The 20,527-nt window shown below is 44.2% G+C and overlaps 2 protein-coding genes and 1 pseudogene across 2 annotated transcripts; 1 reads left to right on the top strand and 2 right to left on the bottom strand.

Annotated features, from left to right (window-relative positions):
* Nucleotides 1-8,574: 8,574 nt before the first annotated feature.
* On the bottom strand, nucleotides 8,575-9,955 carry LOC123047508 (BTB/POZ domain-containing protein At2g24240-like). Its single transcript, XM_044471118.1, has 2 exons — nucleotides 9,900-9,955; nucleotides 8,575-9,808 (listed from the first exon to the last, which is right to left on the bottom strand). Exons 1-2 carry the CDS (start codon nucleotides 9,953-9,955, stop codon nucleotides 8,575-8,577), a joined length of 1,290 nt encoding a protein of 429 aa, XP_044327053.1.
* Nucleotides 9,956-12,088: 2,133 nt separating this feature from the next.
* On the bottom strand, nucleotides 12,089-14,626 carry LOC123047590 (uncharacterized; annotated as a pseudogene).
* A 2,083-nt stretch (nucleotides 14,627-16,709) lies between these two features.
* On the top strand, nucleotides 16,710-19,281 carry LOC123067087 (probable histone chaperone ASF1A). The gene is made up of 3 exons (XM_044490033.1): nucleotides 16,710-16,999; nucleotides 18,360-18,475; nucleotides 18,667-19,281. Exons 1-3 carry the CDS (start codon nucleotides 16,891-16,893, stop codon nucleotides 19,042-19,044), a joined length of 603 nt encoding a protein of 200 aa, XP_044345968.1. The 5' UTR covers nucleotides 16,710-16,890; the 3' UTR covers nucleotides 19,045-19,281.
* The last annotated feature ends 1,246 nt before the right edge of the window (nucleotides 19,282-20,527 follow it).

Consider the following 20,527-nt stretch of genomic DNA (forward strand, 5'->3'; position numbering starts at 1 on the left):
CGGCAGATCAACATGGATATGGGAACACAATTGGATTCCTCGGACTGGCCTAACGAGGCCCATTAGCCCACGTATTGCAAACCCTCCCCTTCTTGTGGCCGATTTTTTTTAGGGAAGGCCATCATGGCTTGCTTTATTAATTGTTCAGAGGCAGTACATCGTCCACAAGTACCTGGACTAGGCAGCTCGGCGGCTCCTCAGTCCATCTAATAGAAGTCTTATTACAATAAGAAAATTGAGCAAGAACATGCGCTGCTTTATTAAGCGTACGAGAACAATGCTTAAAGACGACCTTCCCGATCGAAGTAGACACATCCATGCATTCCGCAAAGATTGCAGCTGCCGCATCCCACCATATGGATTGTCCGTCACAATAATTTATCACCACTTGTGAGTCCGATTCTGCTTCCACCCGAGGGAATCCCAAAGAGTTAGCAAATGTGAGCCCGTCCCTCATTGCCATAGCTTCATCCATCGTTGCATCAGCAGCATAGTCTAAGTAGATGTAATGTGCAGCAAGGAAGTTACCTTTCCCGTCCCTAATCACAGCCGCGGTTGCCCCTCTTCCTTCATCTGGATAGAAGGCCGCATCAACATTTAGTTTCACATACCCAATATCTGGCTTCATCCACCCTAGTTGCTTGGTCCCTGATCTAGGTAGAGAAGCTTCATAAAAATTATTTGCAATTGCCAACACCGAAGTATGCCATCGCGTAGCAGGTGGTGGCTTTCCATTATGTGTCAATTCACGTCGTATCCACCACAAGTACCAGCATGCCACCAAAAGGACTTGCTTTACCGATAGGTTCGTTTTGATCGCAAGCATCATCTCTGGCTGAAGGAGTAAGTGCTCCAGGACTACCGATCCTGATCAATCGATCCGCAAAGCATCCTGAATAATGCTAGTCATACCGAGTTGCTCCCAGAGTTCTCTTGCATTGACACATTCAAACAAGAGATGGCAGATATCTTCTGCTGCTTGATGGCAAACAGGACAAGCTCCATTAACTCCCACATGCCTGTTAACGAGAATCGACTTTAAAGGGATTATTCCATGTAATGCCCTCCATCCAAAAATCTGAATTTTACGAGGAACTTTTTGCTTCCATAGCATTCTCCATACTGCCGGTGCTGCAGACCCTCCTGGGCGACCCATTATGTTTGCATGGTTCTGAAAAGTATGAGTTCACTGTACCCGATATGCTGATTTCACAGAAAACCACCCTCGTTGTTCCGGGTGCCAAGCTATAAAGTCATCAAATGCACCATAGTTGAGTGGGATTTGGAGAATTCTAGTGGTGTCCACGTGATTGAATATTGATTGAATTAACTCCTCATCCCACTTCCCCGTCATTGGATCAATGAGGTCATTTACCTTAGTCAACCGAGTTTGCCCCCTCGGCGACACAACTCGCCTGTCCGGGCTCATGGGGATCCATGGATCAGTCCATATTTGCACATTCTCCCCTGTACCAATTCGCCAAATGTAACTCAGTTTGAAAGTTTCCAGACCTTTCATGATGCTCTGCCAGGTAAACGACGCTTCATTCTTCAAGGTGGCTTGGAGCAACGAATTATTTGGAAAGTATTTTGCCTTCAACACTCTCGCACACAAAGAGTCTGGGTTGGTTATCAATCTCCAAATCTGTTTAGATAGCATAGCCAGATTGAAAGAGTACAAATCACGAAACCCCATACCACCCTCACATTTGGGATAGCAAAGTTTCCACCATGTTTACCAATGCATTCTTCTATGTTCCTCGTCATCCCCCCACCAAAACTGTGATATTAGGTCTGTGATCTCTTTGCATAAGCCTTTAGGCAGACAGAAGACAGACATAGCAAACACTAGGATAGCCTGTGCAACAGATTTTAGCAAGATCCCCTTCCCTCCAGTTGATAACTGTTTTTCCATCCATCCCTTTAGTTTCTCCTTAATTCTTTCATAGAAGTGTCTAAAACAATCACTTCTATCTACTCCTACCATTGCTGGAAGTCCAAGATATTTATCGGATAAGGCCTCAGTATTAATATGTAATTCCTGATGGATCTCAGCCCTTAAGGCCTCAGGTACATTAGGACTGAAGAAAATGCTGCTCTTTGCCAGACTCACCATTTGTCCCGAGCTTTGGCAATAGGCTTCTAGAACCTGCTGTAAGGAAGCTGCATTTAACACATCTGCTTTCATGAGAATCAAAGAATCATCAGCGAATAAAAGGTGTGATACTGATGGTGCATTCCTGCACACCCTGATTCCCTCTATGCCACCAGCTTCTTCTTCAAACTGCAGAAGACTAGAAAGACCCTCTGCACATAAGAGAAAAAGGTAGGGGGATAGGGGATCCCCCTGCCTGATGCCCCTGCCAGGAACAAAAATATCTGTCTCTTGTGAAATAAATCTTACTCTATATTTGACAGAACTCACACATGCCATCATCATTTCAATCCATTGTTCATGAAACCCTAGCTTCACCATCATATCATGCAGGAAAGACCACTCGACTCTGTCATATGCCTTATGCATGTCCAACTTCATTGCACATAACCCAGTTTGGCCACCTCTTTTATTCTTGATTTTATGCACACATTCATAGGCAATAAGAATGTTATCTGTTATCATTCTACCCGGAACGAATGCACTTTGCGAGGGAGAAATTATGTCAGGTAGAATACTCTTATGCCGGAGGGCTAGCATTTTAGAAATTATCTTATATAAGACATTACATAAACTGATGGGTCTGAATTGAGTTACCAGCTCTGGGTTCTCCACCTTTGGAATCATGACAATGGTTGTACTATTCCACTCTTTCGGGATCTGACGAGCATTAATAGCAAGCAATACCTCCTGGGTAATCTCCTCTCCCAAAATATGCCAATACTTTTTGAAAAATATTGCATGGAGTCCATCAGGTCCTGGAGCCTTCAAATCTCCTATGCTGAACACTGCTTTTTTAACATCTTCAGCCGTATATGGAGCCATCAAAAAGGTATTCATCTGATCTGTCACCTTCGGTTGAACTTTTTCCAACACACTTGGATCTGTATGCTGCACCTCAGACGTGAATAACTGTGAGAAGTAGTTCTGCACATGTTGGTTTAACTCAGCCATACCTTCTATCCAATCGCCTCCATCACTTTTTAGTTTCTTAATGAAATTTCCTTTTCTCCTCGCCGACGCAAAGGCCTGAAAAAAACTGTATTTCTATCCCCGCTCATGAGCCAAGTTTCGCGCGATCTCTACCGAGACTGAATCTCCTCAAGTTCAAGCAAATACTCAATTAGCTCAGCTAGTTCTCTTCTCTTCACCTCGTATTCATCGTTCATTGGCCCCGCTATTACTTTCTCAAGTTCTCTCTGAGCTCTTCTCAGCCTCTTCTTTGGTTTCTTCAGGACCCGCTGGTCCCAGTCATGAAATCGCTCGTGCATTTTATTTAGCTTCTCGTACATGCCATGGGCAGTAGGGTCTGCCTGTACTTTCTCCCATACTTCACGAACAGTAGCATCAAAGGTCTCTTCTCTCAACCAACGTGCCTCAAACCTTTTCACTTTTGCATTGTGTCCACCCATCGAACCGCCAAAGTAGTCTGTATCTAAGCATAGAGGCCTATGGTCCGAGTGATTATACTCCATGTTCTGGATCGAGGCATTAGGAAACATTGCAGTCCACTCATCATTTGCCAGCCCTCTATCCAGTCTCTCCCTTATTCTGCCTCTGAACCATGTAAACGGTTCTCCAGTATACCCGATATCATGCAGTTCACAATCATCGATAGCCTCTTGGAACGCTTGCATATACTGTATGGGTCTTGGGTCCCCCCTCCTTTTCATGAAGAAATTGTATTTCATTCAGGTCACCTAGAAGGAGCCACGACAAGTTATTATTTTGATGCAGTTGTCTCATGCGAGTCCAAGTTCTATGCTTATTCTCCCACTTAAATTCACCATACATCCCAGTCAAACGCCAACTAAGATTATTATTTCCTTCAATCCTTACATCAATGAACATAGGGTCAAGAGCTAGCCTATGCACTTTAACTGATTTTTTCCAGAAGAGCAATAATCCACCCTTTCTACCATCACTAACACAAACCAATTTCTGATCCATCTTAAGTCTGCGTCTTAAACATTCTGCCAGATAAGTATCAAGGTGCGTTTCCGACAAAAACATCACCTCGGGGTCACAACTTCGCTGGACATCCAGCAAAGCACGAATTGCCGGGGCATTCCCAAGCCCACGACAATTCCAGGCTAAGATTTTCATTGCGCCCGGCGATCCTCCTCACAGGAGGACGCCAATAAATCAAGTCTTTTGCTGTTATCCGAAGTCTCCACTGCCTCTCCATCCTGACCTTTATATTTCTTTCTATTTGCATTCTTCTGCGGTGTACCAATAGGAACAGTATCCGCTCCCACAAATCCATCCTCAATACAACCCACCAGTTCAGTCACCCCAGGTGTTTTGCCAGCCACAACTGGAACTACAGCTAAAGCATTTGAGTTTGCACTCGCTGCAACAGCCGAGTCCACTGCCACTCTTTTACCTAAGACATTTCTGGCATCTTCATTCATACTTTCAGTTTCTTCTCCATTCTCTGTTTCCATCCGATTAGCGTTTTCTCTATGGAATATTGCATTGTGGCGCCAGCTTGTCAAGTTACTCCTTTCGGTAGCTGGGTTTACATCCCCTCTACCACGTCCAGGACCAAAGGAGCCATCTCCTCTTCCCATGTACCCTCTGCCCCTTCCAGTATTTCTTCCAGTGCCATGACCACGACCGCGTCCTCTCCCACCATCAACTAAGATGAAGTCACCCCACTCCAATTTGCTAACCTCATGCTCGCCAGAGCCCCATTCCTCATGCCAGTGACCTAACATTCCACAATTGCCACAGAAAATGGAATTTTCTCGTACTGAACCTGATAGTAATCAGTATTCTCTCCTTTAGTCACCGACACAAATCTAATGAGCTTTCTGCCAACATTCAGTTCCACCTTAACTCTCACGAACTCTCCTACAAACCCTGCTGGGAGGGTAGTCTGAACTTCCAAGATTTTACCCATTCTTCTGCACATGCCTCTTATAGCTGCCGGAATAAGGAAGTTATCCGGTAGTTTGAGGATTCTCGCCCAGACAGCAATCGTATCTAGCTTTATCGTTCTAGGGTTTACGAATCCATCATATTCCGCTAACAGCAGACCCTGATCTCGAAACAGCCATGGCCCCATATTCATGGTCGTATTCCAATCCCCTAGGCATCCGAACTGGACTGTAAAGAGGTTGTCCTCGATCTTACGCCAGCGAACAGTTCTTGCGGGGTTCCAGGCTGCCCGCATGTCGGAGTATAGCGCTGACGGACTAAAACTCTTGTTTGTGTGCACTTTTGCGATGGCGAGCCACTTCACCGCAACCGGCTCATCCTTGAATTCCTCCTCCCACACAAACTTGTCCTCCTCCTCCTCCTATAGATTCAATCTACTTAGCAGATCTTCGACCGGCTCTTTTCCTTTCCGAGATCCTCCTGGAACGTCTTGCGTCGCCATCCGATCTCCTCCAAACCCTAATTCCCATGCCGGGGAAAGCTTCCCACCCCCGCACGAGACTCCAAACCCAGTCTGGGTCAGGGATGACCAGATGGGAGCGAGGCCTGGGAGGGATCACAAAATCTGGACAGAGATTAGATACTCTCGACGGTCGCGCCGCCGGAGGAGCTCGAAACCCTAGTCGCAAGACCTAGGGGAGATTTGATTGATGCGACTACGGCTTCTTGGCGCGAGGAGCTAGTCAGGCAAGTGTTTTTGCCACTAGACGCAGAAGCAATATTAACAATTCCACTTTGTACAAGGAATGTAGAAGATTTCTGGGCTTGGTCAGAGGAACCGCGGGGACGTTTTTCAGTCCACTCAGCATATAAAATGATCTTTCGTATAAAAAATAGTAGAGAGGCTTGGTTGAATGAAGTTGAGGATACGTCAAATTTAGTGGGACAGAGCATGGGTTGGTCAGCCATATGGAATATGCATGTGCCTTCTAAACTGAAGAATTTTACGTGGAGGCTGGCGCAACACTCATTATCAACCGGTGATGTTCTTCATCATAGAAATATGTCCCCAACGCATGTGTGCGCGTTTTGCGGGGCAGATGATAATTGGCGTCACTCATTGATGAACTGCATTATGTCTAGATGTTTGGGCTTTATCCAATGATGAGATGGTCCAACACATGTCCTTGAATCAGGATGAGAGCCAGTGCCATGAACTGGCTCTTTGCCATGAGTGAGACACTTTCACAAGAAGAGCTTACTGCCATGATCGTAACTCTATGGGCCATTTGGTCCGCGCGACGGAAACTCATTCATGAAGGTATCTATCAGACCCCGTACGCTACACACTGTTTCATCACAAGCTATATTTCAGATGTACAGTTCTTGAAGAAACCAACATCTAGTGTGGCGCAAACAGCAGCTCCAAGATTGACCAGTTGGATACCACCACAAGAGGATCACGCAAAAATTAATGTAGATGCTGCGGTTTCACGTGCAGGAGGTTTTGCAGCGGTTGCAGCAATTTGTCGGGATCCTTTCAGGTGCATATTTGGGAGCCTCGGCAGTGGTCTTCGGAAACATAGATGTTGCAGAAGTTTTGAAAACGCTAGCAATCAGAGAAGCGCTTGCTTTATCTGATGATCTATACCTTCACAAGATCGCCATCGCCTCTGATTGCCAGGTGGCCATGGATGCTATCAAGGTCAGCACTTCCGCATCATATGAAGCAATAGTGCATGAAATAATAGAATGTTCTAGAGTTTTTTCATCTTGTATCATTAGTCATGAGTTCAGAACCTCGAACTTCAAGGCTCACAAACTTGCAAAGCATGCTTTAGCGATGGGTACTGGCCGCCATGCTTGGTTAGGCCAGCCCGGAGAACTTTTATTCGTCTATGTAAACATTGTGACGGTTGAATAAAGCTTTGTGAGTTTGCCTCAAAGAAAATTATTTTCTTGAAAGAAAAAAAAAGTACTACCTTAGTGTCAAAAAACGCTCTTATATTATGGGACTGAGGGAAATGCAAACCATCATTTCTTTGGGTGTCATATTGCAAAAGCGGTTTGGGGAACTATTGGTAATGTTGTTGGGGCCTCTTTGCGTGCCTAAGAATTTGTGGCTGTTTTCATATTTCCGGGGGGCGTGCTTGCTGTTGCTGCTATTTGTTGGGGGATCTGGACAGTGAGAGAACAAGATCACCTTTGAGAACCATACAATGAGATTCCCTACAAATGTGGTTTTTACCGTGTGTTCGTTTCTGATGTATTGGTCAGGTCTCTTGAAAGATATTGATAGGAAGATTTTTTTTCAGAAAGGAGGTTATCCCCCGGCCTCTGCATCAAAAAGATGCATGCGGCCATAGATGCTGATAGGATGATGCTTCTGCAAGGAGTACAGATGGCCGAAGCTTCTCGGCTTACTTCTTCGACTTTGCCTGTGCCTGAAGCTGGTGCATGATGAGTTCCTTCTCTCCCGAATATTGACGACCAGAGCTTCTGGCGGCATCTTCACGCGTCTGGGGATGATGCATGTTGCTGGCTTATCATCTTGCCGTCTGCTAGTTTCCTGTTTGATGTTTGTGTTCTGCGGATTATGTCTTTTGTGCCTCATAACTTTAGATGGGTGATAACAGGTTTCTGCCCTGTAGCTTAGAGTGCCGATTTCGAGCTCTTAGTACCAGGTTTCCTGTTAGTGCCCCCGACTCGCTTCGTCTCCCTGTCCCCTTATAGTTTGTAATAAGTTTTTCTCTAGGTTTGCTACCGCTTGGACGGTGTTGGAAAAAGAGTCTGTATTTCTGTTAAGAAATTAATGGAAAGGGGCGAGGCCCGGTTGGAAAAAAATTTGGGGGAAAGATAGTGGTTTTTGGTCGTGATTTTGGGCAAAGTGAACAGACTTGCTGTTGGAGGCAGGACATGTTATAGCAGATAACTACGTCTGTTATACCCTCTCTGTCCCAAAATAAGTGTCTGATTTACAGGAGGCAGGACTTGTTCTAGCAGAGGAGACTTGGTACAACTTAACGGAGGGAGTAGCAAGAACTAGTGTCTGATTCACCCGTCATGTTATCTAAGCAACTAACCAGGTGCATGATTTCTTGTCGTTTTCATTATGAGATGTGGTCTTGCAAGTTTGAAGCGACATAACAAATAAAGTTTACCAGAGTGACACAAAACGTACGCTTTTTTTTTGTAAAGGAGGCTGAAATCGCCAACCTCTGCATGGTTTACAATGCACACATCCATTCTTCTTAAAGTTGAAACAAGGCAACTAACTTGAAGCACATAAAACTGGAACTCAAATTAAACCCTTCATACTTCATCTTCTGAGAGAGCACAACTAGCCACCCAACAATCATCATGAAAGCACAATACACCTCCAAAGCACAAATAAGTCTTCTTTTTTTATAATTCAAAGCACAAACAAGTCAGTCACACAGACTACCACTAATCAGCCAAACAACCATGACAGCAGGCTCACTATCTAACCCAGTAGACTAGTACGAATGTGAATCAATGGCGATAGATAGTAAATATTAGGCGATGGGAGGTGGCCGCGGCAGGGTCGCCCAGACATCCAGCACGTTGTCCTCATGATGTACCGCGAAGAGACGGTCGCCCCCAACCGAGAAGTCGGCAATGGCGCCACCGCCTTGGCTCCCACGCAACGCCAGCCTCAGGTGGTCATGATTTGGGCCGCAATACACTGAGATGGTGTCATCCTTGGACGCTAAGAGCAGTCCGCTGTGCACGGCGAGCTTCGGATAGCACGTCGGGGCTGTCACCTTGCTCTGAGGTGTCCACGGCCAAGGCTGCAGACCAGAGCTCTCGCAACAGATGTCGAGGAACCCGAGATCATGGTTCTGGCTGATCAAGCAGACCGACCTCTCGTCCTCCATCACAACGGCATCGGCAACGCGCCTGTGGTCCTTGTTCTGGGTGCCGCTGCAACATGACCAAACAACGCTCATATCCCGGAAATCCACCAAAGTGATGGAAGACGACGACCAAGAATCTTCCGGTGAGCATGCCTTGATCACCATTAGCGCATTGGTGCTTGCCAGCCACTGAAGCTTGCTGGCGGTGCCCAGAGCGCAGTCAAGATTCTGGTTCAAAAAAGAGTCTGTATGCTCGCCGGTGATGCAGTCCCAGACACCGATGCCGTAGTAGCCGCTGTCCCTGGAATTGCAGCTAGCAAAAACCTTGGTTTGCTGATCAAAGGCCACAAGTGCCCCCGCGTTAAACAGTGGAGCCTTCTTCACGCCGGCGTGCGCTAAGCGGAAGTGCTGAGTCAGGTCGCCGGTGAGGCCGGAGAAAGCCGCCAAGCCACCGCCCCCGACGAGGAGTGTGGACTCGCTGAGGTAGGCTGCATCACGGACCGGCTCGGTAGGCGTCAGGCAGATCGGCAGGGGCTCCTCGAGCATCCAATTGTAAACCCGCACGACGGGGCGGTAGTAGGACGCCTCTCGGAAGAGCACCCGGTCCGGGACGCCGGCCGGGGCGTGGAGCTCCCCCGTGCGGAGCATGTCGAGGAGCGAGGCGAAGCAAACCGGGTCGCGGTCGATGAAGTGCTCGGGCACGCCGCCAGCGGCACCAGCATTCCAGCAGGGTTCCAACATGGCGCCCAGCATGGTTCCCTCGCCCGCGCCTGTGAGAGTGTCGGCCGTCGTCTCCAACACCTGCCCGCCGACGTTCAGCCGGATGCGGCCGGTGGCTGATTGTGGCGTGCACTTGCCGGCTGTGCGTACAAGATGTCTGCGCGCAGTGGACCTGTCAATGGAGAGGGTTGCGATGTGGCACTGTCACTTCTCAATAAAGAGAAAACAATAAGACATGCATACATAAGCTACATCTTGCTAACCATGGTACAGCAGCTACAGCTTGCAGGTATTGATATTCATACATATATATATGCATCACAGCTCTATCAATGACAATAATTTTTAAAAAAACTTGCAAAAAATATACAGAATATGCATCGCAGCTGTATTAGCGACAACAACGGATAACAGCTAAATTCAGTGCATCCTATACAAACTTAAAGTTTCACAGCACACTACTACATAGACAGATGGCAACTAAAATGTCAATTCCTTTGCACTGGGAGTCTGGGATCATAAAACTATATGAATTTTGAACTGAATCATATAGTCATCACAGTCTCCAGGGTTTCTGTACTCCAGTCCTTTTCAAAAGGACAAAAAAAACGTTTTTTTTAACCTCAAGAGTACTAAACAATGACCATTGCTGTTAGCTGTGAACTGTCTGCTAGGGTTTCCACACCCATACTGAAAGAAGTGTACAAGCTGCTGCTAGCCTGCTACCTTATTCTGTGTATTCCTTATCTCTCTTCTGAGCCCTATTTATAGGCGCGCAATGTTTATTCTCCAATTGAAAAGGATCTGTTCTTCTAAACATGGATTGACATATCTAACTAATATAACAGGCAGATCAAACTCCTTTTATCACTCAACTCCCTCTTCCAAAATCACATAACAGTTACCATTCTCAGATTTTTCAGACACACTTCCTCTTTACCTAGACAAGTAGAACGTCCGTGCGATGTCATGGGATTTATTTTAATTTTTTGATTACATCTATGAATACATTGCATATTAAATTTCACACATATAGATTTTTATCTGATTGCGCATACAATGTATATCATATTTCATATGTATAGAAAAGATAGCCTACAACAACTGGGAAAGAATTGAAATCCACTTCACCTCAAATGTAATTTGACGATGTATACATAAAGAGCAATGATCCACATATAATATAAACTAAAATCTACTTGATGCACTTAAGATATTCCTGTAACAAAGATCACGAATGTTGTTGTTAGCTCCATTTGCATGGTACTTTAGCAAGTACAATAAAAAATTATTTCTCAACTCATAACCATCCCGCACAAGCAATATATAATCAATACGAAGATTTAGCTGAGTTAACATATACCTATAGATTTCTCGTGCACATATGCAATCTACATTTTTATCAATAAATCACTCAACCTCTCCTTCTTTCTCCACCAACTATCTCCACAACCCCGGTCCATGTTCGCCACCTCAATTAGTAACAGGTCCGGCTCCCAATCCCTCCTTCCACCTCCATAACACACATTTTGAATTTCAAACATGTAATGATGCACTTCTGCTATATTTCACACCAAAGCTCTCTCTCTCTCTCTCTCTCTCTCTCTCTCTCTCAAACACACACACACACACACACACACACACACACATCTCTCTCCCTTTCCCTCTCCCACAAATCAAAAGGTTGCATCATATATCGATCAACTATAAGAGACTGATAGGAGCTCGTTTTCGATCAGCAATCCAACTGGAATCAAAAGGTCCAGATCATGTACGCTGATTCTATATACTTCTATCTTCAATAGAATGATTCAAAAGAAGCAGTAGGACACCACACATAATGACATAAGGCAGAAGGTCACCAAATATTCTGGATAAACAGGGGCAACAAACAAAATGTGCATGGTCGATCAGTCGCAGATAAACCAGCATGTAGGCGGATTACCAAACACACTAAATGTTGCTACGCCACATAGAAGAAAACACGATTCACAAACCGGGGATGCAAGCTTGCTAGGATCCGAACAGAAAAATGACATCACAGGACGTTTGATTACTAAAACACATAGTAGTAGCACGTCCAAATTCCTAATTTTGTCATGCGAATGCGATTCGATTCCATCGACCACAAACATGATGCAGCTACGACATCTGAGCTAGTACGTTACATGAATCTAATTAAGATATATAGCTCATCCGATTCGATCATTTGTCCCACAGATAAGATAAGATGCAGATCAACATGATTATAATACTACATTGATTACCCCAAATTGATTTGATGAAGCTAAGATAGATAGCCACGGCCGTCCAGGAATTAATTGAGCACAAATAGAAGAGCATGGCAGCAGATAAATCTGACGAAGAGATTGAACTGAAACCACAGGTCGATCTGGATGGTAAATTAGAAGACCGATAAGGAGAGCATGGCTTGATCGATGAGGTGAAGCAGTCAATCCGATGCTAGATAGAATCCCTCCTGCAGCAAGCGAACAAATGGATTCGACCGTACGTCAGATCCATCCATGGATTCATTCATCATTTTCATCAAGGACTAGGAGGAAGAAGAACAAAAAAGAGCAAGTTTGGACAGACCTCGGAGATGTAGACGTGGTCGTCAAAGAACTCGGCGAGGCTGGCGAGCCTCTTGGGCTCCATGCCTCCATGAAGCGGGAGAGGACGGCGACGGCGACGTCGATGTGCTTAACGGCGAGGCTCACGATCCTGCACGCGCGGTACAGGTAGTCGAGCGACTTGTTCACGTCGCCGCCGCCGCCGCCTCTGGCTGCCTGACGGGGCTTGCTGGAGCCGGGCTTGGCGGTGGCGGTGGCGGTGGCGTCCGGGTCGTCGGAGAGGTCGACCTTGGCGAGGGCCTCGGTGGCGGCGGCGACCGGGTCCGGGTCGTCGTCCACTCGTCCCTGTCGGGGCTGCTGTCGGGCGAGGAGGAGCCGGGGGTCTTGCCGCCGGCGAGGCACTCGACGCAGCGCGGGAGGAGGTGCTCCTCCAGCAGCTTGATGGACAAGACGGCGGCCATGACGCGGTCGAGGGCCTGGGCATAGGACCTGGGGCGGGCCAGGAACTGCTGCGCGGGCATGACTGCGAAAGCCAGGTTGGGCGGGGCGAAGCGAACGCCCTTCTTGGCGGGGATCTCGACGCAGGCCGTCAGCATGCGGGCCCCGGCCTCCAGGCCGATGTAGTAGACCTCAAGTCCTCAAAGAGGTTTTCGAAATTTGAAAATGCTACTAGTCCATACAATCAACAATTGGTTCCAAGTATCCTCAAAAAAAAAACAATTGGTTCCAAGCAAGGTGCCATGTTTTTGTAACAAAATTTGGAACTACATGATTCTCAAAAAAAAAAAAAAACAGATCTACATTTATCTTGGCGCACAAAAAAAAATCATCCGCCAAAAGAGTTAAAGAGACACACCTAGGGCATATAGAGTGGGAGCTCCTAGTTGGCGCTTCAGGCGCCAGCTAAGGCAGCTGGCGCTCACAGCCGCCGAATCGTGGGCCGGCCCATGTGGTGACCACGCCCGTCGCTCGCTAAACTCGCCCGCCTGATCCCTCGCTGGATCGAGAGCCTCGAGGGCTGTTCGTACGGTCGCGGTTGACCAGTTGACTGACTGGTCAACCGTTGAGTTTAGAAAAAAAATGAAAACTTAAAACAAAAAAAATCACAAAAAAGAAAAAAATCGACATTTCAAAAAAGTTCACAGATTTGGAAACCTTCATCCTTTTTTTAAATCATCAAATTTGTAAAAGAGGTCACAAAAATTAAAATAAGTTCATCAATTTTGAAATAAGTTCACCGAATTTAAAAAAAGTTCATCAATTTTGAAAAACAGTTCATCGATTTTGAAAAAGAGTTCATCCATTTTTAAAAAAGTTCATCGATTTTGAAAAAAGTTCATTGATTTTGAAAAACAATTCATCCATTTTGAAAAAAAATATAATGGATTGTGAAAAGAGTTCATCGGTTTTGAAAAAAGAGTTCATCAATTTAGAAAAAAAGTTCTTTGATTTAGAAAAAAGTTCATCGATCTTGAAAAAAAGTTCATCGGTTTTGAAAAAGAGTTCATCAATTTAGAAAAAGAGTTCATCGATTTAGAAAAAAGTTCATCGATCTTGAAAAAGAGTTCATCGATTGTGAAAGAAAGTTCACTGATTTTGAAAAAAAGTTCAACGATTTTGAAAAATAGTTCTTTCAAATTAGCAAAAGGAATATAAAACTGTTCCGAAAAGAAGAACAAAAAACATAACAAAACCGTTTCGAATAAAAAGGAAAAATAATTAGGAAAAAAGAATCGTTGTAAGAAGAAAAGGTGAAGAAGCAGTAGTTTATAGGCAACTAATACGAGTTAGTGCGGTGGTTAATGCATGAGACGAATGACCGTGAGGTCGCAGGATCGAATCCCAATTGAAGCGCGCCTTTTTTGCAAGGGAAGGAAAAGATGGGCCAAACCCAGTTAACGCGGCTGCAGGCGCCGGTTTGCGGAAACAGCTATAACTGGCGCCTGCAGCGCTAAATAGGAAATGCCATATAGAGTGGCCTATTCAAGATGACGGAGACTGTCCGAATTGGAAACGCCACGAGCTTTGGCTTACGTTCCTCCTACCACTAAAACCTTTGAGTTTTGGCCACGCAAGGTTGCAAGTGATCCTTGTTCCATTGCAGAAGCAACCAAATATATGTGTCTCCTACTCCACCACCTCTAGACTCCACCACGCAATCGAGATCAATGGACGATCAAGGTGAGGTATGGTTCTAGCATGGCTGACGTGAGAACGGGGGGTGTCAGATGGGAAGAGGTAAATTAGATCAGCCCCGGGGGCACAATTATGACTGGTACCACGAAGCTCCCGAAGGATCTTACCAAAATTCTGGTAATTTTGGTCCAGAACCCATTAACGAGCAATGCGGCAAGATGGCCTATGAGGTTCAAGGAGAGTAGTGCACTAGAATTAATGATGCTCATGTCGGCGTCCATATTCTTGAACCGCAACAAAGCAACCGGTGTCGCAGAGGAACCTTCAAGCTCCTTCTCAAGATAAGTTCAACCATTGCATGAACTGTGGTGTTCATGGACACTTACATGTTGATTACCCTATTAGGGGTAAGCAATGTAGTAACCTTGGTCGTATTACTCAGATTTGTCACACAATCATGCATTGGGTTGTTTGTGGGATACGGTCTCTTGGCCTAGGATTCTTTTTTTTCTCTGACTATAGTACTTCAAAAAAGTTAAAGGACGATGTAGTAGTGTGGTTATCACTGTTAGTGGGGGAATGCTACTTCTAGAGCTATTGAGCATGAGTTTAAAGTTTGTTTGTTTCTGGATGGAGGTACATTACTAGGGCTATCAGTTTCATTTAGTTCGGTTGAGATTCCCAATCTTAGGGAAGTATAGTGTGCCTAATATTTAGGATATCACATGGAATTGAAAATATAGAAAAGTAGTGGTTCGTTTGTCCCATTGGATGAATGATGTGGGTGCATCATGTTCCTTTAACAAAGTTTGGCTACGTGTCAGGAATGTTCTAACTGATTAATGGTATGAGCAGAATGTGGCCTATGTTGGATCTTTGGTTGGTGTAACTTTAGAGTTGGACCCTACTACTTTTTAAAAACCCGAGTATGCCAGGATACTTTGGGCTACGGAGACCTAGTATAATAATGTAAAGTTAAACAAAGTTCAATGTTTTGATATTATGTTGTGGTGTTCTTTAGTTGTGATGTGCGAACATCGACTACATATCACTTCACCGTAAGGGCCTAGAGAAGAGCTATATGTGATTAGTTTATCTATGATGGGTGGTTGGAGTGACAGAAATTACCAATCCCCAAGTTTATAAACTGTTGCATAAGGGGCTATTGGAACCCTAAAGTTCAATGCTATGGTCAGATGTCATCTTAATTACTCCTTTGTATTTGTGGATGCTTGCCTAGAGGGTATAATCATAAATATGTTTTTGTTCAAGTAAGAACGACACATTATTATAGGTTCCACCGCACAACAATTAATGCTATGGATTTTTTACACGCTTAACATTTTTAGTTATACATGGTTAATATCTTCTTTTTTTGAGCATGGTTAACATCTTCTTTAATATATGTTTTAATGTCTACTTTTCTTCATACACGTTCTACATTTTTTGCATACATCATGCACATTTGTTTTATACATGTTTAACATTTTTGAATACTCCCTCCGTCTCAAAATAAGTGTCTCAACCTTGTTAAATGTCTCAACCTTGAGACACTTATTTTGGGACGGGGGGAGTACATAATTAATATATATTTTTTCAAATATATGTTTAGATGTCACTTTTTCTTCAATACGTGTCTATATTTTTTCATACACATTTGTACATTTTTGGACTTAACATAAACATTTTTTATACATGTTTAGCATTTTTCAAATACATGATTAATATTTTTTTGAAAATATGTTTTGATTTCTATTTTTCACCCATATTATACTTTTTTAAATACACATGAAATACTTACACCCGAAAAAATGAAAATGAGAACATTTTTCGAAATCATGAACAGTTTTTTGAAAACGCAATTTTTTTTTGAAAACATGAACAAGTTTTTCAAAAAAGCAAACATTTTTGTGCAATTCCATGTACTTTGATTTTGCAATTTATTTTTGGAAACATGATTTTTTTTGTATTTGTGAACAATATTGAAAAGACGCGAGCATTTTTTGGAATTCTAAGTGTTTTTGATTTTCCGAATTTTTTAGAGAAAAAGTGGACAATTTGTTGAAATTATACTTTTTGGAATTTCTTATTAAAATTTGAAAATAGAACATTTTCCAAAAAATCGAACAATTTCTTTTAAAATGCAAATATTCTTTAAGTTTCTGAGAATTTGTTGAGGAATGAAAGAAAACTAAGAAGAGGGAAAGGAAATAAAAGTAAAAAATAAAAAAGGGAAAGAAACAGGGAAAAAGGAACACCAAATAGGGGTTTCCGAGCCGCACGTAGGTGGGCAGGGGAGCCCGCCGTCTCGGCCCGGTTGGTTCAGTAGCCAGGATTTCAGCGGAGGGCTCTGCTTCCCCGTGCCGCCGCTCTCGAAATCGTCTCCCGCCAACCCCAATCCCCATTTCCCGCCCCCGCCGCGCTCCCTCCTCCAAAAAGGCCCCGCCTTGATTCACCATCCCCCCTCCGCCCGGACCCGCAAGATCTCCACTCCTCGATCGATTGATATCAGACGCGGCCGGGTCGGCGGAAGGCGGCGGCGGCGATGAGCGCGGTGAACATCACCAACGTGGCGGTGCTGGACAACCCCACCGCCTTCCTCAACCCCTTCCAGTTCGAGATCTCCTACGAGTGCCTCGTACCCCTCGACGACGGTACGTCCCGCGCCCCCCGTCCCCCCCATCTCCTCTCCCCCCCTCTCTGCACCGTACGCCCTCTCCCCGATTCGCGCGCGGCCGCGGCGTGCTAGGGTTTCGTTTTAGGAGGCGCCGTCCTCGAATCCGCCGAGCCTTGCCGGCGGCCTTCGGTTCGGCTCGGTTCGGTTCTGCTCTGCTCTGTCGCCTCCAGAGGTAACAGCGATTGGTGTGCCGTGCACGTTTGTGAATATCATGAAGTACGCGTTTTCCCCCGAGTCTTCCTCTCGTACAGTGCATCTTGGCGATTTCTGCGGCTGCGACTGGGTAAAAACGACTGGCCTGCCTGTGTGACGGAAATGCTCTGCTCGCTGCTTCGTCTTGGATTCAGAGGCCGATTCATAAACCGGGTGGACCAATTTACTCCTCTGGATTAGCCGTACTAGATAGATATTGATCCCTGACCAAGAGAACCGATTGCAGATGATTTTGTGGAGCCAAGTCTGAAGCTGCTGTCCCCTTGTTCTAGGACAGAAGCTATTGCTCTGCTTTTTTTTTTTGCTGAAATTGCAGTGAACTTGGATTTTGTTTTTCTTCTGTTAACTTGTCATTTACATAGTCAGATGGTCTTTCTAGAGTACTTTTACCCACTCTTGAGCGTCTAATTTTCGTTAAGAAAGCACAAACATAGCGCAAACGTGAATAACGAATATTGGCAAAAACAAAAACAAAACTACCATCCTCACTCAATGACCAAATTATCATATCCTTCACTTAATTCCTGATACAGGTGGGACTGAATCTATTATCCTAGCAGTTTATTAATAAATTTGTCAGCAGACTAGGCAGTTCATTGGTGCTACCTTCCTAGCCACCTTAATTATATGCATCCCTGTTCCTTCCAAAATAGTGAAGCAGCCTGCAGTAGTGTAGCTGTACCAAAATCACATCTGCCCTAATGTATGCAGTCATGTTTTTATACCATTACTTGTCCACTGGGACTTCTCTCCTGTGATCTGTTTCGGTTCTGCCAAAACCCATTCAGTAGTGTGGGACTGTGGATCATTAGCAAGGAAACAGTGCTTTAGTTCAGACTTCAGAGATATTTGCCTTCGTTTCAATAGGCGAGTAGTTTGCTCCCAATCAACATAGAAGAGCATAATTTGTTGTCCTGTATTGGAATACATCACACTAATACTGTATATGAATTAAGGTCTTTACGATATGTTCTATTCCATGCTGCAAAGGGCGATTTTCATCTAAGTTGAACTGATTTTGATTTCTGTATGTTAGGGGGTGGGGGCAAATATTGCTATATGTTCATTCTTCAGGGTACTGACTTGCTAAACTATTGTTGATATTTTGTTGGGTGACCTATTAGATCTGGAATGGAAGCTCACATATGTTGGATCAGCTGAAGATGAAACTTATGATCAGCAACTTGAGAGCGTGCTTGTTGGACCTGTCAATGTTGGGACCTACCGTTTTGTCTTCCAGGTAAAAACAGATGTGCTTTATTGATCAGTCAAGTCCAATATCTTCATAATGGACAGTAAACCTAGAATTCCTTGCACAGATTCAAATCTTGATTCGTCACACTATTTTGCCTTTTGTTACTTATAAAAAGAACTTCATAGTTTAAAAGACTAAATATGCATCTAGAAATTAATTTTCCATTTCCATTCCAGGCTGACCCACCGGACCCTTTAAAGATCCGCGAACAAGACATCATTGGTGTCACCGTGCTGCTATTGACATGCTCCTACGTGGGTCAGGAGTTCATGAGGGTGGGTTATTATGTGAACAACGATTACGATGAGGAGCAGCTGAGAGAAGAGCCCCCAGCAAAGCTATTGCTTGACAGGGTGCAGAGAAACATTTTGGCCGACAAGCCCCGTGTCACCAAGTTCCCCATCAACTTCCACCCTGAACCCGGCACGAGCGCAGAACAGCCGCAGCAGGATGCAGAACAGCAGCAGCAGCCGACTTCACCGGAACCACAGAAGGCTCCAGTAGAGCCACAGATGGCGCCACTAGAGAACGTCCACATTGCTGCCGAGCAATGATCAGAGTTGGGGTGCTTACAGTCTGTTCTCCATGCCTTCTATGGTGTCTTAATGTTACGAATCGAGAGTGGTGGTTCTGCATTGTACTGGTCTGTTGTTGACGTTTCTCAATATGTTGTGTTGTAAATGTTGGGTGTCTAGCTATTTCTTGATAAAGAGTACTTCTGCCTATTTTGTTGCACATATTTGATTTCTATTGAGACTGGAATGCTTCAGCCTGAACCGTCGAATTGGTTACCGACGTGCTTTCTCTCTTTGGTGCAGATTCTGCAATGCGCTGCACCAGGTTTTCCACTGCATTGATGGTTCACAATCTGGCAAATGCTGGGTTCCGCTTTATTTCAGATAAACAGTACTTTAACCTGTTTTTCTACTGAGACAATATTTTGGTCTGCACTGTGAATTGCTTACTGGTGTGTTTAATTTTCTTTGTGTAGATTCTAACTGGGTCAAGAATATATTATGATTGTGGTCAAATAGTTAGTGTAACTACAGAATGCTTTTGAAACTTAGCTAGTAATTGGTGAATAACTGAATATTGCTCAGAAAGTAGGCTGAACCTTTTGTCCAATTTGTGGAGGATATATTTTGTGATACTATTTCTCATATTTTTTTGTAAGTGCCCTTGTTATTTGGTGATGGATTGGCCGGTAATAATTTTTAAAACTTTTTAATGACGTCAACTTTGGCAGACCCTAGACTGAAGCTAGGACAGCGGAGTCTGGTGTCCCTTGCGTGCACAGCTGAAGCTTCAACTGGCCTAGAGTGTCCTAGACCATCTAAGCTACATTCAAAATGAAATAAACATGCTGATACCAAAAAAAAAAAAAATCATGATCAAATCGAAACTGCTCACGGCTACTTCCAGAGTAGTACATCAATGGTCAAGGCTTTATATTCCCTGATTGCCAAACCTCATCGACCATTGAACGTGGAATGAGGGGATGAAACATCATCGCCATTCGAAACTCTAGAACAAAACATCACTGCACTAGCATCTCCAGTTCAAACAGCCCCCCAATAATTTCTTAATACCGTATTAACGCTACTTCTAATATATTCAGGAACAGATAACTCAATATAGCAAATAGTCCCACTTACAGAGGTGAGCATCTCCAATTCAAAGGCCAATCAACCTCTTATCGTTCGCAGTCACCAAATAAATAGACACACCAGCAAGTAGGGAGGTTTAAAAGGGCCAAAGTTATTTATTGCTACCGAGATCCCTCCATCTAGGTCTATCAGCACCCCTCAATTTTATAGCCTAAAATTGACCAGAAATTTGACTCAAAATGTGAGTCATATGATACAGAACTATCACTAGATTCTTATTCGAAACAAGTTTCAAATGATATACTTTTTGTGGTATATAACTCATAATTTATTAGCCAAATTTTGGGCTAAAATTAGGCTAAAAGTTCTAAGGATATTTGTTAGATAATAACGAGAAATAAACGAGACAAAGAGACACGGATTTTTACGT

This window comes from Triticum aestivum, chromosome 1A (genome assembly GCF_018294505.1).
Source record: "Triticum aestivum cultivar Chinese Spring chromosome 1A, IWGSC CS RefSeq v2.1, whole genome shotgun sequence".
In the NCBI taxonomy this organism is placed as follows: Eukaryota; Viridiplantae; Streptophyta; class Magnoliopsida; order Poales; family Poaceae; genus Triticum; species Triticum aestivum.

What these genes read in the sequence shown, in the direction of transcription:
- LOC123067087 (XM_044490033.1), top strand. Translation starts at nt 16,891, where the DNA reads ATGAGCGCGGTGAACATCACCAACGTGGCGGTGCTGGACAACCCCACC. An exon ending in CCTCGTACCCCTCGACGACG is followed by an intron (nt 17,000 to 18,359) that starts GTACGTCCCGCG and finishes GTGACCTATTAG; the next exon opens with ATCTGGAATGGAAGCTCACA. An exon ending in CCTACCGTTTTGTCTTCCAG is followed by an intron (nt 18,476 to 18,666) that starts GTAAAAACAGAT and finishes TTTCCATTCCAG; the next exon opens with GCTGACCCACCGGACCCTTT.
- LOC123047508 (XM_044471118.1), bottom strand. Translation starts at nt 9,955, where the DNA reads ATGCATATATATATGTATGAATATCAATACCTGCAAGCTGTAGCTGCT. An exon ending in GCTGTAGCTGCTGTACCATG is followed by an intron (nt 9,809 to 9,899) that starts GTTAGCAAGATG and finishes CTCCATTGACAG; the next exon opens with GTCCACTGCGCGCAGACATC.